This window comes from Drosophila gunungcola, chromosome 3R (genome assembly GCF_025200985.1).
Source record: "Drosophila gunungcola strain Sukarami chromosome 3R, Dgunungcola_SK_2, whole genome shotgun sequence".
NCBI lineage: Eukaryota > Metazoa > Arthropoda > Insecta > Diptera > Drosophilidae > Drosophila > Drosophila gunungcola.
The window spans coordinates 1,206,546-1,233,903 of record NC_069139.1 but is presented as its reverse complement, the minus strand read 5'-3'; the positions used below and the strand labels follow the sequence as shown (position 1 = coordinate 1,233,903).

The window sequence follows — 27,358 nt, the reverse complement described above, 5'->3', positions numbered from 1 at the left end:
AGTGTTATTTATGTGACTTTGTAAAACCAATTTAATAGTTAATCATGGATTTAATTTAGCAGATAATAGCATATTTTACCATAAACTTTTAAACTCTGATTTTTGTTTTTAAGTTCAAGGCGATGCTTAATGAGACAAGGAACTTAAAAAATATTAAGCTAAAGAGATCAATTTATTAAATTTAAATAGAAAACATCCGATATCTTGTAAAAATATTGGTATTTTAAAAATACCAGAGAATCCTGAGGTCGCCATCTTCGATAGATATTTAGGAAAAATGGCAGCCCTGTTTTGTGTGTGTATCCGTGACTCTTGACAGAAAATTTTCACACGTTTCCCAGAAGGCAGAAAGAAAGAATAATTTCCGGAATATTAAAGCGAACAAGTTTTCATTAATTGATTGCATATTGGCCCAGTGATTTTTGAGATTAAACGATGCCCGAGGTAGGAAAGAAAATCGCAGAGTTGCGGGTATGCGACCTAAAAAGTGAACTCGAGAAACGCAAATTGGAAACTGTGGGCCCAAAGGCTGTGCTCATCGACCGTCTGGAAAAGGTATGTGTACATTTTTTATAGCTTTAGTTACGCCCCAGTTCCGCTGGGAATAGAGATAATTGTGCAATTACCGTGTCTAACATCCGGGTGTAACCGTTTTTGGTAGTCCCTCAAAGCGGAGGGCTTAGACCCGGCCACCCACTTGATTGTGCCGGGTGTGAAGGGGAAGAAACCGATCGCCATGCCCATGAAGGAGCCCCATTCGGAGATAATCATCAAGGAGGAGCCCCTCGATGCCGAAGAGGAGGATCAGCAGCAGCAGGATGACTTCGAGAACGGCAACGACTTCTCCCACCATGCCGACGATGATGGGCATGAGATTGACCAAGTCGGCGATGTGGACGATGAGTGTGTGATCCTCGATGACGAGGATGAAGATGAGGAGGATGAGGAGTACGATGATGAGCACCAGAATGGCGATGGCGAGGCCGAAGGAGACGCCCAGGCAGAGGCGGAGAACAATGGCGAGGACGAAAAGGCCATTAATGACATTCAAGGAGAGGAGGAAAACACCGGGGACACCGGAAATATGGACAACGATGAGTCCATCAATCTGACCATCGGTGAAGATGAGCAGAAGCTGCTGCACGATGAGGTATTTCAATATTTCTGCCCTTTAAATTAATGCATTCTAATCAAATTTGTATTCAATTCAGGCACCCGACGACAAGTCTATTAAATCTGGTGAGTTTTTACACAAAGTCGCATATCCAGTATTGTATACTGATCCAATTGTATAACTCAAAGCAATAGAACATTCCACTTTTATGGTTAGTAATTGTATACATCAGTCTTTCCGGTTTCGCAATCAAGATGCTTTCGTTTCCTAACTGCGAGTATATTTACATTTTAAATCTGTTTTCCATCAGGGGAATTTATATTCACCTAAATTTGATTTTTCAAGTTATTAAAAGAAAAACATATCTTGCTCTTATTCGTTGCTTTAAAATGTTTACGTAGTTAGACTGCTTTAAGCGATAGACTAATATTAAGAAAAATGATTCTCAGTCAAACCGGCCAACAAATCCGAAAAGTCCAACTCAAAGGATGCCGACAAGAAAATTGACGATGGCGCTCGCTCTAAGAAAAGGGATGAAAAATCATCTGACAAGAAGGACTCTAGGTAGAGTTTATATTAACGCTGCTGTTATATAATCCTTTCTTAAGCCACGTTTTTCTGTCTTTTTATGCTGTCGCACGATTTCTTATGGAAAACAGCGATCCAAAGTCGTCTGGAAAGTCATCGAACCAAAAGGATGATAAAGGTAATTTAAGTTAAAGTTTTAGCATGAACAAGTTCGGTGTGTTCGAAAGATTTTGCGTTGGGGATGTGCGGGCCCAGCATGAACCCAGTTAACTGTCGATGAACTTGACGAAAGTTGAGCAAAACCAAAGAGGAACATCTTTTAAACATTGTGCAAGAGAGTGTGAATTTGGTTGGGACTTGGACATGGTACGTGGAATCACCAATGAGGCGTTCTTTTGTGGCCAAGGAGCGGCGATGGACTTATCGATTCTGGCGAAAGCAGTTAATCTCGCAGTGTTTGTTCCAGTTTACTTCAAAGGAAACTTCTTACTAATAATCCAGCATGAATCCTGATGTTCTTTATGCAACATACATATTAGCAGCTACTAGACTGAGCGGAGCATCGTCCAAAAGGAACTTAATTGACGGAGTTGGAGATCTCGGTCTGCAGAGTAAATGGAGGGACACTTTCCTTTGCTGTCGCTAGGAGTTGCCGAAACTTACTCTTCTTAGCCGGTCATTCCTGCAATGGATTTCTACGCTTTCTACTAGATAGAACACACAACTACTTATCTGCAGGCAATGATGGAAGACGGTTGAAGCTGCGGACTTTAAATCAATACCTGGAAACTCCCTCTTATTATTCCTGTCTCTATCCTGGACCCCTACACCATCTAGAAGCGGGCCTACAGCAGCAGCAATTGATCTTCACCAGCAACCCAATCAAATTCATACTCTCTTAGCTTCGGTGACGTTAGTCGGTTATCTTGCGATTGCGCTCTAAACTCCAACATCTGCAGCAGCTACAAAGTGTGTGCGTTCACAATATGCTTCCCTTAAAAAAAACGTATCATAAACCAAAACAGTTAACCAGTTAAAGCCTCTCAAAGCTCTGACCATATCTCTCTTCCAATATTATTATTTACATGGAACTTGCAGAGAAATCGACAACAGCAGCAGGTGGTGCCGCATCCTCCACTGCATCGAGTGCCGGAGGCAGCAAGTCGGGATCCGGTTCGAGTGCCGGCAATGGTAGCGGCTCCAGCTCGAGCAACAACAAGCAGGCCACGCTGTCGCGTAATCTCTGGGTCTCTGGCCTGTCCACTTTGACCCGGGCCAGCGACCTCAAGGCCGTCTTCTCGAAGCATGGCAAGGTGATCGGCGCCAAGGTGGTCACCAACACCCGTACCCCGGGCACCCGCTGCTACGGCTACGTGACCATGTCCTCCTCGGGGGACGCCTCGCGGTGCATCGAGCATCTGCACCGCACTGAGTTGCACGGACGCATCATTTCGGTGGAGCGCACCAAGAACGAGATTGGCGGCAGCGTGAACAAGGAGGGCAAGGGCAAGGCCCCCGGTGGTGAGGCCGGAAACCAGAAGAAGAAGGACGACGACGGCGGCAAGAAACCCGCAAGCGGCGGCAAGGGCTCCAATGCCAACGGCGGAGACGACAAGAAGGGCGGCGATGGAAGCGGCGGCGACAACAAGTCCATTGGCGGCGATTCCAAGCGCGATGGCAAGGAGGGCAACAGGGAGCGCCACCAGCGGCGCATCGACGACCGGGGCAAGTCGTCCGCCAGCCAGGATCGGACGCGCCACGACCGCGAGCGATCGGGCACGGCTGGCAACAAGGGGCCGGATCATCGTCAGGGGCGCAATCCGCGCGACGTCGACCGTGAAATCCAGCAACGCCAGAGGGAGCGTGAGCGGCGCCAGCGGGAGATGCTGTCCTACCAGAAGATACGCGAGGAGCGCGAGCGCCAGCGCGTAAGGGAGCGGGAGCGCGAGCAGCGCGAGGAGGAGCGTCGCCGACGGGAGTTCCGCGAGCGCCAGCGCATAGAGGAGGAGCGGCTTCAGGAAGAGCGACGAAAGCTGGCCGTCGAGCGGGAACGGCTCGAGCGGGAGAAGGCGGAGCTTCTGCGCATGGAGCGCGAGCGCCAGAAGCTGGAGCGAGAGAAAATCGAGCTGGAGCGCCTCGAGCTGAAGCGACAACAGATGAAGTATGCTAAAAAAAAAAAAATCAAAACAGACCGTGAGACGACAACACTGATTACCAATATACTTGTATTTATTTTGTACTATCTCTCTCGGAAAGCATTTGTCCTTGTGATTAGTGTGTTAAGTTGCAGTCTCCACGTTGTTTCTTCAACTCAAATTGCTTCTAAGCGGATATTTGATAGGCAAATGCATCCTAGTCTAAACTCTGAGACCCCCGCTAAACCCTCGCCCCAATCAGCACATATTTGCCTTACTAACTTCTTTCTTTCTGTCTCTTCCATCTTTCTTACTCTCACTTTTGTCGCACAGGATCATGGAGTCCCGCGACGATCCTGGCAAGCGCGGCGTGAGCAAGCGCGCCGACGACCGCTACGGAGACGTCTCCGATCGCAAGCGCCCAGCCATTTTTGATGCCCCACCACCACCAAGATTCGACACAAATTTAGTCAGCTCCCGCAGGTATAATATTTATATTTTAAAAGACAATGACAAATTTTTGTTTCGAAAACTTCCTAACTGTTTTAAATGTCCAACATTTGATCTGAAAGTTCTTCTACTTAAAAACATTAAAAAATGTTAAATAGTTATTTTAAAAAATATCTGCTAAATAATTATCCTTTTTCTGATTTGCTTTTTCGGTCACCAAAATTGTAGTGAACTGGACTGCATTTTTGACAGAATTTTAAATAATTAACGAAAATATAAATTATTTTAGAAAAACGCTTTTAAAGTTGTAAGTTTATTGGTCGTATCTTTGCAAATTTTGTTCGGAATGACTTGAAATTTTAAAGACGTTTATTATATACTTATAATTAAATATAAATTTGGTATAATTTAAATTTTACAAGTGGGGTAGTTTAGGTGGTTTATTGTTTTTATTTTCCTGTAGCCAATTTCCACATTGTTCTTTAATAATATTAAATAATATTTTTTACCCACAGCACTTATGACAAAAAGCACGATGACTATGGGTCCTCTTCGACCACCAAGCGTGTGCTGGATGACTACTCCAGCTCCAATAAGCGCCTGGACTACGCCAAGCGTAACGACTACACAGCCTCGTCCGGATCGAAGCGTGGTGCTGTCGAGGACTATGCCGCCGTTCCCAGCAAGCGCTCCAACGACTACGGCGGCTCGTCCTCCAGCAAACGCGATGACTACAAGCGCGAAGTGGAGGTCCGTCACTTGCCACTTTCGGGAACTGCCGGCGGCGGCGGCGGCTCAAGCAGCTCTTATCTGCACAAGAACAACACATCGGGCGGAGCCGGCTCCTATGTGCACAAGAACAATGCCAGCGGCAGCGGTGGACGCTACAACGACTCGGATCGCAGCAACACCTCAAACTATAGACGCGATGACTCACACAGCCTGTAAATGTTAAAGAGCGGAACGATTAAACGAGCTTTGAGCTAATTCTTTCTGATAATTATAGGGGCAACAAGCGCTACGACAACTCCAGCGGCGGCGGTGGCGGCTACGGAGGCAGCAGCTCGAACAGCGTTAACATCTGGGCCCCGTCCTCCGGAGGAAGCTCCCACCTGGGCAGCAGCGGCGGCGGCGGCGGTGGTAACCAGATGAAGTCGTACGGCAACAACGGCATATCCTCGAATATGCATAGCACAAATTCGTGGCAAAAGTCGACCACCGTCGACGATAATAGCTGGCGCCCAGTGCCCGGACGCTTCGATCGAAGCTACAACGATCGTTCCACTGGCTACCAGGGCCAAAGTGGTGGAGGCGGAGCAGGCGGCATGTACGGAGCCAGCCGTCCCGCCCAGGATCGCTATAGCGGACCGGTGTCGCGCTACTAGGAACCGTGTGCATTTCACCAGAGGCAATTCGAACTAGGCATCCTAACAGCACCCAGCCAATACCTATTTAAGACCCCACCACCCGAATGACTTTCCCACAGCGCCTAGGAGCGCTGCTTCTAGTTTAGTTCGCGTTAGTTGTACTTTTTAGCTTCTAAACAATTACATTTGGAAACCAATAAATGTATTACCAAAACATATGTGGCAAATATGTGCGCATAATCATAAAGTACTTGTTCGATTTCTTGTGCCTACAGCTGCGGCGGGTAGTCGCCCTCATAGGAGGATATGAGTGGTGTGGTCGTGTCCACCAGCACCAAAACGCTGTGAGCCAAGGGATAGACATCGTGAACCTGGACGTAGTAGCCTCTGTCGCACTGCTCCTTGGAGGAATACAGGCTGCAGGGTATGTATAAGAAGTCTTATTTATTGAAACGACTATTAAAGAAGTATTAAACTGTGGCGGTCAATATAATAGTGGATTTCAAGCTTATGGAAGTAGCAACCAAAAATAGTTGGGAAGCAACTTTTAGACCAATACAATGCGCAGTAAGGTTTTTAACCCTCATTTTGTTTAATGGTATGCAAGTTTAATGACAACTTAAAAGAAAAGTTTCCCCATGCCTATAAGGTATGTTCTCGAGCACTCTACATTGTCCCACTACTATTATTTTGACCGCAGCTGTAGGAGCAGATAACTTACGCCAGTATATCCACAGGTTCCAGGATCAACTCGGACTTGTACACCGAAGCCAGAAAGTTTGTGAAGGCCGCTGTGTTGTTACCCAGCTCCAATTCCGTGTTGGGTGTGCAAACCTCCAGTCCCAAGCCACTGTTGCTCGATCCGATCCCGGGCAGACCATTGCGAGTGCCCCAAACCGTGATGATATTGTCCTCCGAGGCCACAATGGTGCACTGATCACTGCAGTTAGCCTTCTGCAGGGGATGGGTTTCAAAGGAAAATCTCGACCGAAAAAGTGCTCTCTACAAACCACAATGTATCGGGCCTTGACAGAATCCACCAGGGTGGGATGATCCACCGAGTTGCAGTGCCTGATCCCGCGCTGGCCCTCCGCATTTCGACCCATGGTGTAGACATAGCCGCCCTCCACCAGGAACACCGAGTGGGTGGACGAGAAGCAGGCCTGGATCACCTTGTGCGGTAGTTGAACTTTCTTCTGCAGAGCATGCAGATTTAAGAAATGTTTGAAGATCTTAAGATTGTGGACTACCTACAAAAGCTGTGATTTTCGATGGCCGTTGGAAACCGAGTTTACTGTAGTCATTGCTGCCACAGACATGGAGTTCTCCGTTGGTAAATAGAACGGCGGAGATATCGGGACCACAGTAAATTTTGGATGGTTTGGTTTTCACATGCGAGAGAAGAATCTTTTGAGGATACTTCCTGGGTGAATAAACAAGAGCGGTATTTGTCAATTTTATAAAACAGTATTTGGTCTTAAGAAATATAACTAACTCTGGTACGTAGACTTCTTTCATATAAAAAAAGTTAAATTTTAAAATGTGAATTGAATTTTTTTTTTTAAATTTGTAGTAATTAATTTTTTGTCTTTAAAAATGTATATATTTTAAACTGGTCTTAAATTAATAGCCTACAAAAGGGGGCTTACAAGTTGCAGATTAAATTTAATAGTTCTATACACCGTATAATTATAATCTAGGTACAACCTTGGTTATTTAAATAGGTAATAGGTTTAGTAGTCTTAAAATTCAGCTTGAAAGCGGTTTTATATCTTAAATGTAATTAAATATTGAACTTATTTCATAATACACACACACACACAAAAGGCAACAAGTCAAAAAAATCAAAAAATTAACATAAAAATTTGTTGTTTCACTATAATTATTAAAAAAGGAAATCTTTCGCTTATTTTAAACTTAAATAAATATAGACCTTATCTCCTAATCTCCTTGTATGCCTTTAAAATCAACGTAACAATGGTTATTTAACTGTTTTTCAAAATTTGTATGTATTTTGTAAGAAGTACTAATAAAATATAAATAAAAAAAATTTTAAACGAAAATTACTATTATTCTGTGTATTTAAAAATGTAATATACTATTTTCGTTTACCTAATTTTTTTTATCAGTTTTAACAACTATACGTATTGTTGTCGTGCGTACTCACTGTTGTTGTTGGTAGTTGCCCAGGCCCAGGGCTCCGCAGGTGCTGGTGCCCCACACGTAGACCGCTCCCTCCCGGCTCAAGGCCATCACGTGGTGCAGTCCGGCGGCCACCTGCTCCACACGCACATCCGCCAGGCGAGCAACCAGCTTGGGACTGTGGTAGTTGCGCTGCTCGTCCTGCCCCAAGGCCAGATGCGAGTTGCTGCCGCAGCTGAGCAGACTGCCCGCCTGGGTGACCAGGATGGTGAAGCCTTCGCCGGCACAGGCGCCCACCACATGGTACTTCCGCACGCTCTCCATGCGACTGGGGTAGTGCTTCCAGGCCTCCAGGGCCGTCAGGCCCAACTGCCCGTCGTTGCCCTCGCCCCAGGCGTACGCGGATCCGTCCTCGTTGACTACCACGAAGTGCGAGTCCGACATGGCCACGCCCACGATGACGGCCTTGGGCGGCAGCTGGATGGGCGCCATGCTGAAGCAGGTGCCAAAAGCCTTCAGCTGGTACAGCACAGACCTGGAGGTGGGTGGCACTATCTGGATTAGAGCGTCGGATTGGACTAGCCCGTTACCGTTTCTCGAGGATCTCGTGCGGGGCCGCCGTCTCCGCACTCATCAGCTGCTTGGTCTCCGTTTGGGCGGTGGGCAGTTCCAGCTCCAGGGACACATTGCTGCGGGCAGCGGCCGGAACAGCAGCAGCAGTGGTAAGTAGATTGCCACTAATGCCACCCAAGTCGTCCTCATAGGAGTAACTGATTTAAAATTATATTATAGCAAGTATTTTGCATTGATTTAAAACTCCTGTATATATGTATAACTTAAGTTTTTTAAGAACTTAAATTTACATTTCCAAGTTTCTTGTCAAATAATCGTAATTAAAGTGTAAAGTTGAATACTTAAGCCTAACCGTATTACATAGTGTAAAAAACAAATTGATAAATGTTTTATTCATAAAATAAACATAAACTCCAAAAACGCCTTGTCAAATTTATATTACTCGAATAATTAACGCGAATTCTTGAGCTTAAAGACAAATAGAGCAGTAATTTTCAGCTTCATTACAAAGAAAAAAACACTAAGCTTCAAATGCTTTTCGGTAAGAACAGGTAAAAGGTCTCACCCATACCCTTTATTCTTTCCAAGACTGCGGAATATTAGCGGAATCCAATAGACCAAAACCTCGGAAGCAGTGGGTCGCCGGGTGGCCTCCACTTGGAGCAGATTGGACATGAGGCTGCGTAATCCAGAGGTGTAACCCGTCGGCACGGGCGTGTAGTTGCCGGCCATGATCTTGGTCACTAGTTCGGAAAGGTTGGAGGCTGCAAAGGTCTTCTTCAGGCAGCACATCTCGCCCAAAATGCAGCCCAGTGCCCAAATGTCACTCTTGTTGTCGTACTCCTTGCCCTCGCACTGGAAACCAATGCGAAAAGTCTGTTATATAGTGGGTCTCAATACGGAAAAACCCTTACCATCTCCGGACTAAAATAGTAGGGTGTACCCAAAACAGTCTGGGCATGAATCTTGGTGTTCATTATTTTGGAAATACCAAAGTCCCCGATCTTCACGATGCCTCTTCTGTTGAGAAACACATTCGCTGTCTTTAGATCCCTGAAATCATATCAAATTATTTATATTATATCTGCAGTATAAAGCTACAGTATTCATAAAAAGTTTGTTGTAGTTAAAAAAAAATTTTAAAACAGAAAAGTTTTTTAAATTGTTCATTATTTTATTTTATTCATTGCAAATCGAAAAAGGCAACAAAAAAAATTTTGTTTTTTATATTACAAAAAAGTGAAATCAAACCATAACCTTTTTTAAATTTTTTAGAAATACATTTTTTTTACCGGTGCAGTATGTTTTCCGCGTGCATATAGTTTATGGCGCTGGAGATCTGCTCGAACACGGCTATTATATAGCGTTCTGGGAAGTGCACTTTTCCCTGTCGCTCGGCAATGATGTGCGCCAGGGTTCCTCCATCCGCGTACTCCATCTCGATGAGCAGAGTGTTGTCCTTGATAAAGCTTCCCAAATAGCTTACAATATTCGGATGATGTAGTTTCGAGAAGACATCCACCTCGTTCATGGCCAAGTCCCGACCAGGAGGCGTCAGTTCACTCAGGTTGATCTGCTTGAAGACGATCTGATGGCCATCGGACTTGCGTCGATAGAGGATGGCGATGCCAAAGGAGCCCTGTCCCACCACTCGAACCTTCTCGTAGTTCGCCAATTCCGGACCAGCCACTGAGCCACACTCCCGGGGAACACTGAGCTGGAGGAGATTATCTTGCCGCGACGAGGGCACTGGCAGCAGCGCCTTACTGCTGGACATGGCCTCCGCCAAGGAGGTACTGGCCGCTCCGGTCGTGCCGTCCGTAATGGTGAAAACCGTGGGCAGGACCCTATCCCTTTTGCAGGTGGACTGCTGTTTCCGCACCTGACCCAAGGGCAGCTGCAGCGAGCTTGTGGTCAGTGTGGTGGCGTCCGTTATCCGACCGTTGAAAATGGGCAGGGAGCTGGCCTTGGCGCGGAACTTCTTCATCTCCTTGGAGCGCAGCCACGACGTCCTACGTACCAAATCGAACCGAACAGACAGGACTATTGTATAATTGTCCCTTGGCGTGTTCGAATATCGAAGTTGTGGTCAAATGTGGTTGCTAGGAGAAGTAGTGGGCGATATGGGCGACGTGGTATGACATGGGTGCCTCTCAGCTTACGTTATCAGTGGGTTTGCTAATTGGACAGCCGCAGAGGGGGAATATTATCAGAAGCAATTGGAGTGAAAATAGGAACAATATTTGCAGGGCCAGGCTTCCGAATAATCGATGTTAATTTTAGGGTTAGCAGTGGAGAGAGAAATCCAAATAAATAAGGTATTAAGCACACTTTCATATTGAACACTTGTGAACAGAAAATGGTTCAATAAAACTATTCCATTTAATCTGGTAATAAGATATATTCCACAGATTGAATTGCAAAAAATGAAGCATGTATTTAACTACTTTAAAAAACATAGATCAATTAAAAAATTCGGTTCAATCTTCAGTCATTTGTAAACAACAAAACATCTAAAAACTTTTAATATAACTGATTTTTTTTAGTGTTGATAAGAAAAATGTTCTCCTTTCGCATTTGTTGTTCTTGGGAACGTGAAGAAAGTTGCTAGCCACCAAAACCATCAGTTGAATGTGCGAAACAATAACATCAGTTTAGTAGTAGTTTAGAACGAAATAAGTTCTTTATCTTGACTATTCTACATGTTTGGGCGTCGTGTAGCCCATGAATAAGAAGGACCCAATGAATTTGGCATTTGCTTTTGTGATAGTCCCTGGAGCTGTCCCAGAATCTGCAGGAATACGATAAACGTACTAAATAGAACGGCTTTTGAATATTTAAAAGCAAGTTTTAGACAGAGCTATAAAAAAATGATCTTATCATTAGTTAAGTAAGACAAGCAAATAGCATTATGAGTATAGATCTAGAGATATGTTGTGTTCCAGTGCACCTACAAAATATTCTCAGTAAAACCTACACTAGAACGATTCAAATAATGATATTCATTCCACCCCCAATATGTAAAACCAGGATTTGTTTTCTTACGAGTATAAATGTATTTAGCATTAGATTATAGTTATTGGAATCGAGACAATATGCATGTATAATCGACCGTTATGTATTTGCAGGAATATGCTAAAATATTTATGCTATCTTCTCTTGGACTAAGTGTACCTTAAAATGCACAATCTGAACGCTTTACACATAGAATACAATGCAGGCAGCCCCTCAAGTGGTTTGTTTGGTTTGCATTTAAAACGTGGCCTACTCACGAACTTGGCTACAATGCTACAACGCTCAATAGCTTTGGACAACTTGTTCAGGTTTTGCGGTTTGCGGTTGCGATCGCATCGTCATCGTAATCGTAATCCATCGACTATTACTATTATTTAGCAGGTGCAGCGATTCTCGCCCGAAAGACTGCCCAAACTGAAGGTTCCGAGGCCATTGGAGCCAGGTGATTTCTTGTCTTTGCTCTCGTCGTTGTCAAAGTTGTCTCCCTGGTGGATAAATTTAATATTAAATAATATGTTTTAGAAGTGCACTTGACAGGTAGGATTATTTATTCAGTGGTGAAAGGTACCTAGACACCTAAACCCAAGTTATGTACATAGGAACGAAATGAGGTACTTTTTACCTCACCTAGGTACACAAATAGCTACATTTTATGTAACATGGATATTGAGTTTTATATATGTATGTACCCTAAAAAAAAATTAAGCTTAAAATTAAGGCTCTGAATTATTTGTTTGACATTATAAATCTGAAATCTGCTTACCCGTCGCTCTCTTTGTTCTCGGATTTTGCGGGCCAGTGATAGAAACGCATCCTCTATGTTTATGTTTGACTTGCACGACACCTCGAAAAACGGCATATCAAAGTTTTCGGCAATCTGTAAAGTTTTTAGGGGAATAAGTGGGTGTTTTTGACCTGACTAGAGCATAAGCCATACCTTTTCGCCCCGTTCCTTGTCCACCATGCGCTGGGTGGCGGAGCACTCGCACTTGTTGCCCGCCAGCACCTTGACCACATCCGGCGAGGCGTTCTCCTGGATGTTGCGCAACCAGTAGGACAGGTTGTTGTAGCTCTCCAGGTTGGTCACGTCGTACATGAGCAGGATGCCCATGGCTCCGCGGTAGTACGCAGTGGTCAGTGTACGGAATCGCTCCTGTCCTGCCGTGTCCCAGATTTGCAGCTTAATGGGCACGCCGTCCAGGTTAATAAGCTTCTGCTTGAAGTCTATGCCTGGGGAAAGATAAAATGAGATGATAATAGGATGTTCTATATATACGTAGGAATATAGCTGCGGTTAAAATATTTTTTCTTAAAACACGCACATTTTCTTGCGTTTCTATGTAAAATAAAGGCACTTTCAATTTTAAGCAATTTGTAAATTGTCTAGTTTAAAATTTTAAAATGAATTCCAATTTATAGGTATCGATTGGAAATGTTTGAATTCCACTAATTAAGTGAGGGATAATTTTAGAATCGTAAAAATTAGAATCAATTTTCTTTAAGCCATAAATTTGCATCTTTATAATGGTAGTAATAATGTCCATAAACAGGTACTTATTATAGTTATATCAAGAAATTTCTTAGAATTGTATACAATATTTTAAATATTAACTTATAAATGTATAGGTCTCCATGGGATCGCACTAATTAATTAACTAAGGTATGCCTAAAGAACCGGCATAAAAATAATCAAACTTCTTCAAGATGAAGATTGTATAACGTAAAAATAAAAATAAATAACTAGTTGCTAACTTTAGTTAACTCAATTCTTAAAATAATATTATTTCGTCTGCTGCTGTGCGCAGATTGGGAGCACTTACCTATGGTGGAGATGTATGTGTCGTAGTACTTCTCGTCGCAATATCTGTGCACGATGCAGGTCTTGCCCACATTGGAGTCGCCCAGTACCAGGACCTTATAGGTGGCCACAAAGTCCAGTGCCATGTTGGATAGAAATCGGAATAGTAATATTAACTGCGGAGGCTTTCGGTTACAGATGGGCTGCCGTTGTTGTTATTGGTGGTTGGGTGGTGCAAGTGGTGGCGGTGGTGGTTTGCTTTTGGTTTTGGCTCCGAGGGGTTGCAGCGGACTACTTGTTTATGTATCCGCTGGCCTGGCTTGTTTGTTGCTGCTCGCAGCTGTTCCACTGTTCGAACTGCAGCGGCGTCACAGGGAATTGTTGTAAATTTTCACAGTTTCCACACAACGAAAACAATCCGGAGAATTCACGCTAATTGACAAGTGGCTTCTGGCATAAGTCGTTTGATTTAACCTTTATTTGATTCGTATTTTAATGTAATATATGAGTGGTGTTAGGTGTGTGCATAGTGCGATTCGAATTACGCCGTTCGCGTGAATCAGCCTCGAAGCACTGACAGCGAAACAAACCAGTGGAGTCAACTAATCAATAGACCTGCGCACGCGCAGCAGCAGCAGTCGAACAATCGAAATCGGAATTCAAATCGGGCGCTGTCTCATCTCACTTACTAATAGTAATAATATTAGACATAGGTAGTGTACACAATAGATATGGAGTTACATGTTCAAAAATAGAGTCGTTCCTTGCTTAACTTAGTGCGGTTAGGTTGGGTTGGGTTGGGAGGTTGAGGAAGTCGAATCCCGTAGCCCTCGCCCGCGCCGCTTACATCACAAAGACCTTTTCGACCTTGGGGTTGGAGAACTTGGTGTTGGTCACCGGACAGGTCACGGTGCCATCTTCTTTGGTGATGTCCTGCAGAGCCATCTGGCCAAAGATCTGTCCGTTGGGCAGCATCATGGGCTGATTGTGCTCGTTCAGCGGCAGCCCCGTCACACGGCAGATGAGGCGGCTCTGCACGCAGTGCGAGTATGGCAACTTGAGGGCGATGCGGTTAAGATCCTCCTGGCAGACGGGGCAGTTTAGGTTGCGGCAGGTCTGCGCGTAGCAGTGGGGCGTCTTCAGGGCCGACAGACCGGCCTGCACGGCCGCCGAGAACACGGAAGTGCTGGACAGCTGGAACAGGCGGTAGTTCTCGTGGCGGAAGTCGAGCACCAGCTTCTGCCAGCGCTGCGGATCCATGTACTTGCGGTAGTGGTCGGCCTGGGCATCCGAGGGATAGGCCAGCAGGGCCATGACATGGCAGATCTCGTTTAGCTGTGTCTTCTCGTAGGCGGGGAAGTACCTGCGCGAGTGCTTCACTGCCTCGAAGCGCTGATTCTGGCGCACCAGCTCTATGAACTCCTGCACCCGCAGACTGAACTCAATGGTGGAGTTGATCTTGCGCAGCTTGGACTTGTTGTCGATGCACCAGAGCACACACTTGGTGGTGCTGTGGCTGGCTAGGTCGTCCTCGACTTCGCGCGACGTTTGAAATATGTCCAGATTGGTAAGGTGGCGCACATCGGACTTGGCGGCCAACTCCTCCGCTGTTTCGTAATAGCCCATGCGGAGGAGATGCTCGATGACCAGGCGATCGAGTCGGATGCGCTTCCACTGGTCTACGGATCCCTGCCATAGGTCGCCAGTGACGCTATTTGGCGGAGTGATGCCCTTGAGGTGCTCCAGCTTGCGCTTGCAGATCTGTGTGACGCTCAGCTCGTCGTTGATGCTCTCCTCGGCCTTGCGCTTGAGCACCTGCAACTTCTGGGCTACGTTGTCTACCAGTTTGGTCACCTCCGCCAGGATGGGAGCCTCCTCCGCATCCAGGGCCTTCTCCACCTGACGCGATACGTTGGTCACCTGGTCCACTTCGCGGTCGATTATCTTCTGGGCGGAGCGGAAGCGCTTGTTCAGCATCTCGTATGGCACTTTCAGGGTGGCGTGCTCCAACGCCTTGATCTCCGACATTTTCGCTTTTTGTTCGGATGCGATGCAAATTGGTTTTATCCTCTCGTTTGAGACGCAATTGCGTTTTCTTTTCGTTTTTGCCTTGCTTTGTTTTGCTTTTGTGGGTGCAGGGGCTGCCAGATCGCCTGCAGTCAGCTTATCGAACGAACAGTGCTGCTCAGATAGCCTGCAGCGGGAATTCAACTTTTTTTATCTAATTTTAATTTATAAACATAAAAGACAAAACTTCATTTTTATTTAATTATTTAACAAAAACTAGTAACTTAGAGCACTAGCAACATTGAAATTCCGCTTGTCTAGGATAACAATATTATTTTAATTTAATAGAAAGAAAACAATTTAAACTTGTATGTATGAATGTGGTTTTTTTAAGAAATAAAATGATTTTGTCGCTAGGGCTTGTTTTGTAGGAAAGGTAGATTGTTACTCCAAGTTGGTTGAGGAATTAAGATGTGATCGGCATTAATTTTATTAAATTTACATTGATTTTACTGAGTATAAATATTAAACAAGAAAATCAGTTTTATAGTATATTATTTTTATTACATTTTAGCTATATTTTGTTGTAAAGTTCCCGCTAAAGTTTATTCGAAAGGCTGGCAGCGCTCGCAAATATCTACAGCATGTCACCACTGTTCTGTTAACTTATAACAGCTGATTGAGATGCAGTAAACATAAACAAATGTTATAAAAAAACTCTGAAAGTAAAAAATAAAAACAATATGAACTTTGATTTTTAAACTAGTGTACAATCATGTTCACCCGAACGATTCAAACACAATTTAACAACGTAAGCATTGCAAATTTTACAAATACAAAATATACAACAAAATTTAATACAATCTAGATGGGTAGATCAACAACAAGAAGGACGATGGATAAAGTCACAGGAATCCCTAGAGTGAATAAAGACATCCCCGAAACAAGAACAAGTAAAGGCACCAAGGACAATTCCAGACGCTACCGGGAGAAAATCAAAAAGGATCCCATCAAATTAGAGGAATATCGGGCCAGAGAAGCTGAAAGAAGTAGGATATATCGCAAGAAAGTAAATGAAGTGGTCAAAAAAAATCAAAAGGCCCTCAAATCAAAGAGGGAAACCGATCGGCTCAGACAACAAAGATATCGGGATAAAAAGAAGGAAGAAATCGCAAACCAAAAATCAATGGAAGAGATATTTAAAAAACTCGAGCGAGCACTGCCTAAAAAAATGGACCAAAAGATTGAAGTTATTAAAGTATTATATAGTAAATATGTTGAACCTGAAAAAGTTTTATGCTGAGCCGTCTTTGACAAATACAAATAATAGAGTAAGATTTTTTAAAAACACACTTTCAATTCAAATGTTTATAAGTTTGCTAACCATTTAAATGGACTTTCTAATGACCCAATCAAATACACTTTACAATAGCGACAAAGAGATCCGGGCAGGCAAGAAAAAAATTGTTTCGTAAGTTTGGAAAATTTTTTTTTTATTTTTATTAAACGAATTAAATGGATGTATTTGCTAACCAAAACAACTCTTTTTTCGATTCCATTAAGGTTTTGTTTTAGAAAAAATCTTAAATTAAAATTATTTAAATTATTATTAAAGCTAATTAGAACTAAGCTTATAAGTATTAATCAGCTGGAAAATAAAATGTAAACAAAAGTACACTCCAATACAATGATACATTTCGAATAGAGCCTTTGAAAATCCAAGGAATCCTCATTAAATTTCTATACTATTTGGACCCAAACAAATCGGCTCACTCTAATTTCTTGTAATTAGCACTACGCTTGGTTCGAGTTAGAGTGTTGACCTAATGTATTCCGCTTTGTAATTAAAACGTCTGCTCTAAGGAAAAGTAATCACGGAGCCCATGAAAATTGCATAGAATTAACCTCCTTTTATGGTACATTGACTTTCGCCCACGCTTAAATCGCTCTCATAATTAGTTATAGATTAGGTAGTCCCAGACTCGGCGCACAAGTGTTGGTGCGAAAATTGAAAATCCATGAAAGCCTGGGCTCAATGTAAGTAATTTTTCATTCACGAGAACGGAAGTTACTCATTTCGAGTAAATTTGGGACACGTGCCGCGATAAAACGCGGAAAACAAACAAATAAACATTTTGTTTGAACTTATTGTAAGGATGGAAGGTGGAACTGGTTGGAATTGTAATTTAATGATTATTAAGAACTTCAGTTTGGACATAAAACTTTAAAAACGCTGAAGCGTAAAACTTTCGGTTCTCTGCACTTTAAATTTTTCAAAAAAGCGGTCCAAAATACATTTTAGAAACTTCTTAAAACGTAAAGAGAATGATTTCCACTTTAAAATAAGATGCCTTTGGAGCTTTGTGAACTAAAAAGTATGCTAGCTTAAATAATCTTTAAATTCGCAAACTGAGTCATGCGTTCATTATGAACTCATTGCAATCGTCTTCTTAAAAGTGATTATTCGCAAAAGGTCAAGCATTTACATTGAGGTTGCCCTAATGACAAACAATTGAAAATTGCATGTCCGGCAAGGAAGTGGAAGCGGGACTCAACGTCCAAGAAGTCGGCATCCGAAAAAATTGCATTTTAATAATACAACCAGTGAGAACGCGATTAAATTCAGGCACTTTTTAATTTGAATTCCAATTACGGAATGTCACTCAGGTCGACTGACTTACACACTACCTTTGCCACATTCTGTTCCAAGTTCAGTGCTCTTGAGGGGCGCAAAAAACTTGGTAGAATAACTTAGTAGGGTGCACTGAAATTGCCATGGTTTTTCTGGTTTTTCTGGTTTTCCAGTTGTAAGAATCTGCATGAGAAAACCCCCTTTTAGGGAAAATGTGCGGGGCTCAGCACTCAATCTTATTGTGGGTCACTTTGGGAGGTGATTCGGTGATGTCATGGATTGCGTGCAGCGGAGCCGTCATCAAACGGTCCCTCGGACTTGGGCAATTTTGTTGAAGAAGTTTTTGGCGCTTTTGGCTACCATAAGAAATGGTCGTCGTAACCCATAATCAGTGCGGTTTAATCGTGATTCACCCGCGGCGCGGGGAGCTCCCTTCTTATAAGTAGTACACATACACATCCATTCCAAAACTACTACCACTACTACCATTACCGACCACATTGCTTCGCTGGCCTGCATTGATTTTTTGTAAAAGTACTTCATTCCTGGGTTTTCGGGTTTTATGGTCGCCTCTAGAACTTTCACTTTTTGATGTGCGTAAATTTGCATATTTGTTGTAGGACGTTGTAGGGAGCGTGCACTGCCCTTACCTTTTTGCTTGGACTTTGGGTGAATAATGAATAAACGTCCGATAATGATGACGCCTTTGTTAATTAGTTTTTCCTTCGCCTTTAGATAGGTCATTGAAATCGTAATGTTTTTACCAAGTTAAATGGGTAGCGGTTGAAATTATTGGGTTACTTATACCATGTAACCCGTTTTGAATAGCTTTTTATTTTGTTGAAGTTAAGTTGAAACTCTCTCGAATACATGAACCAAATATAATTTCACTTATACATCTTAATTTTTACTTGTTTTTAGAAAACGCCACATTTAAAAGATGCAGTATAAAGATTATTTAAATGTTTCGACTCTTATTTTTTATTTTATCTTTAACGTAAGCGATGTAAGGTTTTTACTGCCAAATGGACTTTTCGACCATTCCCAAGCGTTGTAAATGTGGCTTTAATTATAATCCCCCCCGGGGATTCACAGCCTTTTGGCAATGACGTCTTAAACTAACCACGCATGAGTTATTATAATAAGTTCGTGAGCTTTAGCATTTCGCAGCTATTTTTATGTTTTCAGTAGCGTTGGAGTTGTTTTAGTTCTGGCCAACATGACATGCGAATCGGGTTGTTCTTGGGGACAGACCCCCCAAAAGACCCCCAAAAGTGTCGCCCATTGCTAGAATCAAGGTGTGCATTAACAAATGAACTTGAAGTAATCGTTATATACGGTCTGGCACACATATATTAAGCATGCATTTAGCTGCATTTAGTGTGGCAGTGGTGGAGAGTGATAAATTGGGAAAGTCATGGAAAGGTTATTTGGTCAGAACTTGGCCAAGAGACAAGGCTACAACAAGTAGCCATTGCTCTCGCCTTGCGAGGCATGCAATTTTCGGGGGCAGAAGGAGCGACTTCACCACTAGGCCACCTCTTCAGTGGTGTGTGCATGTCCAGGAACGCACGAAAACAAACTTGCATGCAGTAACGTTCTACGTTCTGTGTGTGCTGTGTGAGTTGTGTGTGTGTCCGCAATTAGACCTGGTCATAATATGGAATTAAGTCCCTTAAATTGGCATTTTTTCAAGAGCCTAATGCGGACTTGGAGTTGGAGTTTAGGACTAGGAGTTATAATCGGCAGAAATATGATGACCTCTAGGCATGAGTACACCCCAATGAGAATTCGTGAGAAAATTATATATCGCTCGCTGGTACGGCTCCAGACGGCCCTAGAAATTCTACAGTCGCACTAATTAATCATCAGTTAAGACCAAAACATGACGCCCAAATTGTTAAAAGGGAATTAGTTCTTTAATTACAGTGGTCTTTCGGTTGGGCAGAGGAAAGCCCCGTCCAATTCGTTGCAGTCTCTGATTTTGCCAAGAGATTTCGTGAGTTTTCCATATAATTTTCCTGCTTGTTTTCCGTTTCTTTTCTGCGGCCAGCCACATTTATCAATAATGTCAAGAAATAAATATCCGAAATAAATTTCGGACTTTGCCGCATGGCGAATTGAATGGAATGGACTTGGCAGTCCAGCTCACCTGAATAATAATTAAAGGAATTTATTTTTACATATAAATATAAATATTTCCCATTTCGTCTGGCGCGGAGCGGTGGGATTTGCGTAAATGGTAAAAGTACTGTGGAATAAATCATCGCCATTATGAATTTTAATGCGGAGAAGGGTGTAATAAAAATTAACTATATGTGGTATATCGTTACAAATATAAATTATTTATTTATGACAAAAAATATGTAAGGCTTTGTTCGCAAAAAAAATAAATTATTAAATTTTTTATTATGGTTTTTTTTTAAAGAAAATGTTCTACGGGTACTAAACTACATTTAGGAATACATGTAGTTTTTAATCTCTGTTGTTATTTAGTTGATCCATTCCATCGTTCTTGGACCCAAACAGAATCGTGTCCTAATTAGTTATGTCCACCGATTTTAGTGAATATTTTTTAGAAAGCCTTTCCGTTCGGCGTGCGTGTGCGAAATGAATTCGCTGCGATGGCGCGCGTTTAGTTAAGGGAAAATTGTTTATGCTGTCGCAGCGATTAAAACAATCGTTTATAAGGCGATCGAGGCAGGAGATAAGGAGCACTGGAGCTTGAAGCTTGGAGCTTGACATTTTCCGCAATCGAAAATAGGGTGAAAAGAAACTAAAGAAAGGAATTTGTGTAAGCGAATTGGGCAAGTGTTTAACATGTCCAAGTTGACCTCAAAGTGTTCCTTTTCGGTGTAAATTATTGACTTGGTTTTCAAAAGGGCTAGGTGATAGGTGTAGCGTGTAGGCGTTTTGTGGCAGACATGGCCGAAAGTTTCGCATCCGTTTTTCGGCTGTTCGATATGCACCACAAATGCTGATTTTCCGAATTGTTCGGTGGGTGTGGCCTGCAACCTTTTTTTTATTTTGGGCTGCAGTCGAGACTTGATAGTTGAAAAGTTAAAAAGCAACAAGCTCAACCCACTCATCTGGGCAATTCAGAAAACGTAATTAGGGCCATGCACCGCCCAGAGAATAATAATAATCATAAACAAAAAAGGAAGTCAAATTCGACAAGACAAAGTTAATATACCCTTGCAGCTATTACCAAAATTAAATATCCTAAAATAATTTAGTTGGTTTTTATACGTGCGCTGAATAACATTAAAGCAGTAATTTTGAAATAGTAAACCATTATTATATCTCAAAGTATATTTAAATAAATTAAAAACATTGAGGTAATATTTTTTTTTTTAAATTATTTATCCGGTTTATACTATAAAGTTGTTCGATCCGATCAGCTTCCATTATATACTATCAATTGAGAGAATTCATTCAGATATTTTTAAAATTAAGAGACTAGTTTTCGTATAAACGGTCAAACGGATAAAAGGACGGACATGGCTAGATCGCCTCTCCTAGTGATGCTGATCAAGAATATATATGCTTAAGAGGGTTGGAAATGTCTCCCTTAGTGCGTTGCAAACTTTATTATAACTCCTTCTGCAAGGGTATACAAATAAAGAGAGAAAAGGCGGCGAAGAATAATGGCCAAAACAACTATTTGGTTTAGACTAACCAGTTTTTGTTGTTTCTGGTGCGTGCTAATGTTACACTTTATTGTTGTGTTGTGTTGTGGCTGTTGCTCGACTTCGCGGGGCCCCAAAATGTAGGCTATGCAATGGCAATGGCTCCATGCCTCTAATGCCTTCGTCATTATTATAGTCCACGTCCCCACACACCCCGAACACACCAAACACCTCATGGGCTAAGACGAGGACGAGGTCCTGCCAGGGGGAACAATAAAAACAACTGCACGAAGGTGAGGCGGCTACAAAAATCCATCTTTGTTAACAATTCTCACTAGGGCACACGAAACAACGAAGTAGTTCCAAGTGCGTTGGAGCTTACTTACCATACGAGTACGGCCCAAAACTAAGCCCAAACTCAGTAGTTTGCGAGTATTTCAGAATCTGCCCGCAGATTCATCCACCTCCTTCGCAGCGGAACATTAATTTAGTAGAATACCCTTCGTCGACTCGGGGGATCCCTCAATTATGCATGTCGGTTTCTAATTTTATGAATGCCTAGGATTCCTTGAAATAATTCAGGCTCATCTGGAGTTGGTTAGTGCGTAAAAATTATAGCATTAATAAACTTGTCGTCATCAGTTTTGCCAATTTACGCTTTGCGTCAGTAGATCCGATAATTAGTTGAATATCCAGCAAACCGGTATTCCTATTTGATTAAATCGAAAACACAGTTAAATTTTTTGCAAGATTTATCTTTAAATCCAGGTCGTCTCCATATACCAACGAATTAATTTAAAGCAAATGAGAGAAACTTTGCTATAGTATAAATGCATAATAAACTAGTTAATACTCCTGAGTTAATTGTTGTTTTTTATTTATTAAACCTGAATTAAGATGAGAAAATTAAAAAACTTAAATAAACTTAGGGTCGCCTAGAATCTTATTCTTTTACAGGTTTAAAATATAAAATAAACTCATTGTTTTAAGAAATACCTGCATTTTTATTTATTTCTTACAGTTTGTCAAATTTAAAATAAACTAATTATTTTAAAATATACAAGCATTTTTAATTTAAATAAGTCATACACAGATTTAATCATTTATACATATTTAACTTTACTTCATTTTTAAAATTTGTATATTTGTAAATTTTAAATCATGCAATTTAATATGCCTTGTACTTAGTGTTATGATTTAATATAAAATTTTGAATTTAATAGTCAAATATTTGTTCCACTTTTTATGACGATGTGATTTTAAAAATAGTTATTTTAAAGAAAACAATGTTAAGAAAGGGTATCTTAGTATTGTCTTTGATTACTTTCCGAGCTGAAAAAGGGGTTCGCTTCTGTTTGGGGGCCATGGAGTTGGGTGGTTGGAGAGGTGGTTGGAGAGGTGGGCAGTGGGCGGTGGGTGATGGGTGGCTGGTGAGTGGTGGGTGGCGCCAGTGAGGTGCGCGAGCGCCAAGTAGCCAACAGCGACGTCGAACCAACTTAAGGTCCGTGTGCGCCGTGAATTCTTCACTTGCATTTCGAGCGCGCAGGCGACTGGTTGCAGCTACCGTCTCAAGACCTTATTGAGAAGAAGCATACCCCATATATACCTATATTACTAAAGTAGTATAGAGGAGATTTTTTGGAGTGACGCCTCTCGTGTGGTTTTGTTTTGCTTCGGACTTTCCAGCGGAGCGGAAACAATTTCGGTGTGAAAATTTGCATAAAATTACCCCCGCGAAACGGACAAAGAAACGAAAAACGCTAAAGGAAACCGATTTAAAGCCTTTGGGCAGTTAGTTTTCAAGCTTACAAAGTGCGTGCGAAACTCATTGTCGTGTGTGGAATTTATATAACACCAGAAAAGGACACCTACCTCGGGGGTTTGGCTTAATCTCAACCCAAAACTCTATAAGTCCCGGAATCTAAAATGCAGCCCCTGAAGCGCTTCACACAATGCGGCAGCCTGACCATGCTCTTCGGCATCTTCATCATCCTTTTCGGGGTCAGTTCCACGGCACTGACCACTTTTGGCAAGACCAATAACCAGCCGCCGCCCACGCACGTTCCCATTGGTAAGAAATCCCATCGCCCTTGGGTTGGTAATAAAAACCCTTCTCAAAGTCGCTAGCAAGGTCACAAGTGGAGTTTCTGTTCGAGCCTGAGCAAGAAATATAATATATTCGAATAAAATCACATGTTATTTATTAGTTTTTTTTTTATTGGACCTACTTTGCTATAGTTAATGTTATTGCCATTTAAAACCCAATTTTTTAGACTCCATTTCGCGAGAATAGAATTAAAATCCCGCTTATATTAGCATATTGTATATAAAACTTATAGTATAATTATTCCAAATTAGCTACATAAGTCCCTAGACTTTCTGAGCTTTTAAATCGATTAAAAAGTTCTTCGGTTAGCTCTGCTTTTTGTTTTAACTTTTTCTTTATTTCTTACGTATTGCACAAGTTTGATTTTGATTAATGATAGAGATGTTAAAGCCATGCCCAAACAAACGTTTATGCCTCATCACTTAAATCTAGACAATTGCCAATTAACCGCTTAATTAAGACAGCCCAATTGTAGCCAAACAACTAGACGATACATAAAGTTTATCTGATCCAATCATTTGTCATTCGATTGACTTTGTAGCCACCCATAAATAAATGGAATAATAATTATGGCAAAGAGCCAGCGATTGAGTGACACGACACAGAACACAGAAATTAAGGCACAGTACTAACACAAATCGAGAATTGATCAAACAAGTCACTCAAGTGCAATGACAACCCACGCTCCATAGAAATCACTGGCATTAGGAGTGGGTTTTTCCGGGGGGTGGTAATGGTAATAGCTCTGTGATTGGAGTTGGCCAACAGGCAGGAAAAGATAGGAAATCCAGGGGAGCAGGCGATAATCCAACACAATTAGTGGGCAATTAGCTAAGCAAACTGACAACTGATTTCCTTTCTTAATTTCTTATTATCTTGTCCTTATCTTAACTCGATTTCTTTGACCTTTGCAGTTAAAGGACGCGAGTGCAGTGCCCACGATGAATGCACTGCAATAGATCGCACCAGCTGCGTCAAGGATCCAAGTGACTATAAGTTGCGTTGTCTCTGCGGCGATGACTCCGCTCCTTCGGCTGGCAGCTGCCCGGATGTCCTTAAAGGTAATTTATCAGCCATGTCTATTTATTTTTAACACAGTAAGCTTAAATCTAAAACTAAGCCACAGGAAAGATTAAAGCTGGATAGGTCTTTTGAGGTTTTAATTTTGAAGGTGATAAGTACTTTTCTCACACAAAAATTTACATAGCATCGAATTATTAGGTTTAGCAAGTACTGTTTATTATATTTATAGTAACCATAGTCTAAGTTTAGCAAAGTAAAGTATTATTATCCAAACATCACTTCCTTCTCCAACGGATGAATAAGTTCTTTAAGGGTATTCGATTTGACAAAAAAATATTAATCATAAGCAATTTAGTTGGTCGAACTAAACATTGATTTGGCACAAAACAAATATACTTAGTTGTTGTTTAAATAACTTATTATAGAACATGTTGCTTTTACCTCAATAAGTTAAATTAAATTTGTTTTCTTAATGTTGCATTTAACACAATAGGTTTAATTTAATTAAAACTATTATGGTTTTACAAAGAGTGTGGTATTAAGCTTTTAAGAAGCAATGTTCATTTATATATTATTTTATACAACTACATAAATTATTATATTTTGTAATTGGCTTTTTATTAAATAGTAATGCAATCATTATAAATTTGATTAAACATTACATTTCAGTAACGAGTTTTTAAGACTTTCTCTCTTGCATAAAATATAAATATTGCATAGTTCTAATAGCTTATCTCCACGCAACTCAGCATGGCTGGCTTTGTAGAATCCTTTAGTTAGATCCCAGAAATAGAACAGCTTATGTTGGTTGTCAACTAATTGCTAAGACATGCACATTACATTTATTATTTAAGGGCCAGCTCTGCTTTCGTGGAGGCCTTCTCTGCGATGAATGTGAATGCCTCAAGTGGCTTTCAGGTGTTGTGTCCAAGGCGCCACCTAAATGAGAATTAAACAAAGCATCCTGCCAAAAGGATACTGGGTGTGGGTGTGGTTATGGGTGTGGGTGCCCTGCTTCACTGTTCACTGTTTGCCTGCTTATTTATTTAGTTTTCGTGCGCAATTCACACTTGCTCTCGGATCCTAAAATCCTTGGGTCCTGTGCCTGCCATTGTTGGCCCACTACTGCTCCTTACGGACATTCCATGCAGGACATTCTTCAGCTGGGCCAAAGGACTTGGCTTTAAGGCAGCGCAATGTCGATGCCGGATTTATGTTAGGATGTCGTGACTGCAACTGGGGGAGCCAAACGAGGGCCCAAATGAGAGGCAAAGGTAATGGGAATCGCCGCAGTGCCAATTTGTAACATGCACAGCCCAGAAGAAAAGCTATACGGGATATTAGCATGCACATGTCCGGAGTTTGGAATTGGCACTTGGCATTGGGAACCGTTCTTCGGCGGAAAATTACTTTTGGCTGAACATTTTTTTGGATGTAGTCTTTTTTAAGATTTTTGAGCTCATCATGCTGCTACGTTAAAAGACAAATGAAATACAGATATACATATTTGTAGATTGGAACAATATGAGTCATAAGAAATATGAAATAATACATTTTCTGCTGAAATCTTCATATTTTTATAATATTTTGGGGATTCTGTACCTTTTTTAGGCCTGCGTCACAAGTGCAACAGCAGCAACGACTGCGAGGACGGAATGGTGTGCCAGCTCGAGAACAGCAACCGCACCATTGGAGTGGCCAAGTTCATGTCCAGCAAGACCAAACTGTGCCTGTGCGATAATGACAACGGATATGTGGAGGACATACTGCACGACATCTGCAGTGGCGGTAAATAATTATTAATATAATCAAAATCGTCCAAGCTTTGAGTCATCTCATAACCTTTTTGGATTTACTTCAAGTTTTCTTACTTAAAAACAGCTTTACTCATTTAATATATATTCTAAAAGTTTTATTTCAAATACTCTATGTTAAGATAAGTTTACATGCATCACAAATAAATATAAACATTTTAAGCCACCGTTTGATTATATTTATATTTATTTCCTTATTTTTTCCGCCTCTAACAGCATTTACCATTTATAGTTTAAATACAAATTTGTTTCCTATATTTTGGTTTACAAATCAATTTATTTGTTTATTTTTTTCAACCCTCAAAAGTTGTAACCAGTTCTCTTTTACTTGCAGCCAATTTGCAAGGCCTGGTCAGCTTCTTGGTCTCGATCTGTTCGCTTCTGGCGCCTTTTTTGGTATCCGCCCACATGCGAAAGCATTTCTAGAAGGCGACCTAAGGAGCTCATGGAAGTCGTAGTTTGGCGTTTGTCCCCTAGTGATCCATCAAATGTGCCTCAGTGAAACCAACAAAAACAAAAAGTCATCGCCCCCTCATTCCCCTCACATATGAACTCAAAATGTACACTTAAAATATAAAAAAAAAAACCAAAAACCAAAAAGAGGAAATTAAGAAAGCTAGATAAAGATGAATATCGTTCAGCCGCCATTAGCCTAAAGGTCGTTCTATTGTATAAGTTTCATATGTACCACCGTCAAATTTATTCGCTTCTCACTACAAGTTGCGTTATATACAATATACATATTAACTATATTATCTGATAAATGTTTTCTATATAGATCCCCTATCGACCTTAGTCAGAACTCCTTACAATAGTCAACCAGAGGTAACTTTAGAGGAAATGTTTGGCACCCCATTTTATTGTAATTTTATATGTGTGTACGTGTGTCCAAGAATAACCAGAAAAACCAAAGAAATTATCTACAGATAGGCAACTTTTCGGCAGCACTGTGAATTCAGATCGCTTACATCGCAATTACAAATGTGAAACATTTTAATTTTTGTATGTATTCAAGATAAATAGC

At 41.6% G+C, this 27,358-nt stretch overlaps 6 protein-coding genes across 8 annotated transcripts; 3 read left to right on the top strand and 3 right to left on the bottom strand.

Moving 5' to 3' along the window:
• Positions 1-282: 282 nt before the first annotated feature.
• LOC128253113 (SAFB-like transcription modulator) lies at positions 283-5,812 on the top strand. 2 transcript variants are annotated; one of them, XM_052981270.1, is made up of 9 exons: positions 283-555; positions 662-1,150; positions 1,212-1,239; positions 1,564-1,678; positions 1,774-1,820; positions 2,741-3,803; positions 4,111-4,260; positions 4,743-5,171; positions 5,234-5,812. In XM_052981270.1, the coding sequence occupies exons 1-9, from the start codon at positions 436-438 to the stop codon at positions 5,610-5,612; spliced, it is 2,820 nt and encodes a 939-aa protein (XP_052837230.1). In that variant the 5' UTR covers positions 283-435; the 3' UTR covers positions 5,613-5,812. The 2 variants fall into 2 exon arrangements, 1 of the variants encoding a protein (XP_052837230.1); XR_008267391.1 differs by lacking the exons at positions 2,741-3,803; positions 5,234-5,812 and having other exon boundaries at positions 4,743-4,881.
• LOC128253123 (serine/threonine-protein kinase Nek8) lies at positions 5,707-10,431 on the bottom strand. Of its 2 annotated transcripts, XM_052981285.1 has the most exons (9): positions 9,602-10,431; positions 9,224-9,362; positions 8,881-9,164; positions 8,327-8,506; positions 7,762-8,271; positions 6,849-7,017; positions 6,605-6,790; positions 6,316-6,548; positions 5,707-6,011 (listed from the first exon to the last, which is right to left on the bottom strand). In XM_052981285.1, exons 1-9 carry the CDS (start codon positions 10,294-10,296, stop codon positions 5,864-5,866), a joined length of 2,544 nt encoding a protein of 847 aa, XP_052837245.1. In that variant the 5' UTR covers positions 10,297-10,431; the 3' UTR covers positions 5,707-5,863. The 2 variants fall into 2 exon arrangements, with proteins under 2 accessions (XP_052837245.1, XP_052837254.1); XM_052981294.1 differs by lacking the exon at positions 5,707-6,011 and having other exon boundaries at positions 6,412-6,548; positions 6,845-7,017.
• Positions 10,432-11,341: 910 nt separating this feature from the next.
• LOC128264035 (ras-related protein Rab-13) lies at positions 11,342-13,436 on the bottom strand. Its single transcript, XM_052999322.1, has 4 exons — positions 13,145-13,436; positions 12,262-12,554; positions 12,088-12,201; positions 11,342-11,809 (listed from the first exon to the last, which is right to left on the bottom strand). Exons 1-4 carry the CDS (start codon positions 13,266-13,268, stop codon positions 11,699-11,701), a joined length of 642 nt encoding a protein of 213 aa, XP_052855282.1. The 5' UTR covers positions 13,269-13,436; the 3' UTR covers positions 11,342-11,698.
• A 142-nt stretch (positions 13,437-13,578) lies between these two features.
• LOC128264027 (E3 ubiquitin-protein transferase MAEA) lies at positions 13,579-15,279 on the bottom strand. Its single transcript, XM_052999314.1, has one exon. It carries the CDS (start codon positions 15,148-15,150, stop codon positions 13,966-13,968), a length of 1,185 nt encoding a protein of 394 aa, XP_052855274.1. The 5' UTR covers positions 15,151-15,279; the 3' UTR covers positions 13,579-13,965.
• A 529-nt stretch (positions 15,280-15,808) lies between these two features.
• LOC128260546 (uncharacterized) lies at positions 15,809-16,610 on the top strand. The gene is made up of 2 exons (XM_052993649.1): positions 15,809-15,940; positions 15,998-16,610. The coding sequence occupies exons 1-2, from the start codon at positions 15,905-15,907 to the stop codon at positions 16,430-16,432; spliced, it is 471 nt and encodes a 156-aa protein (XP_052849609.1). The 5' UTR covers positions 15,809-15,904; the 3' UTR covers positions 16,433-16,610.
• Positions 16,611-22,905: 6,295 nt separating this feature from the next.
• On the top strand, positions 22,906-27,098 carry LOC128266615 (uncharacterized). The gene is made up of 4 exons (XM_053003258.1): positions 22,906-23,461; positions 24,412-24,558; positions 26,132-26,308; positions 26,669-27,098. The coding sequence occupies exons 1-4, from the start codon at positions 23,317-23,319 to the stop codon at positions 26,758-26,760; spliced, it is 561 nt and encodes a 186-aa protein (XP_052859218.1). The 5' UTR covers positions 22,906-23,316; the 3' UTR covers positions 26,761-27,098.
• Positions 27,099-27,358: the final 260 nt, after the last annotated feature.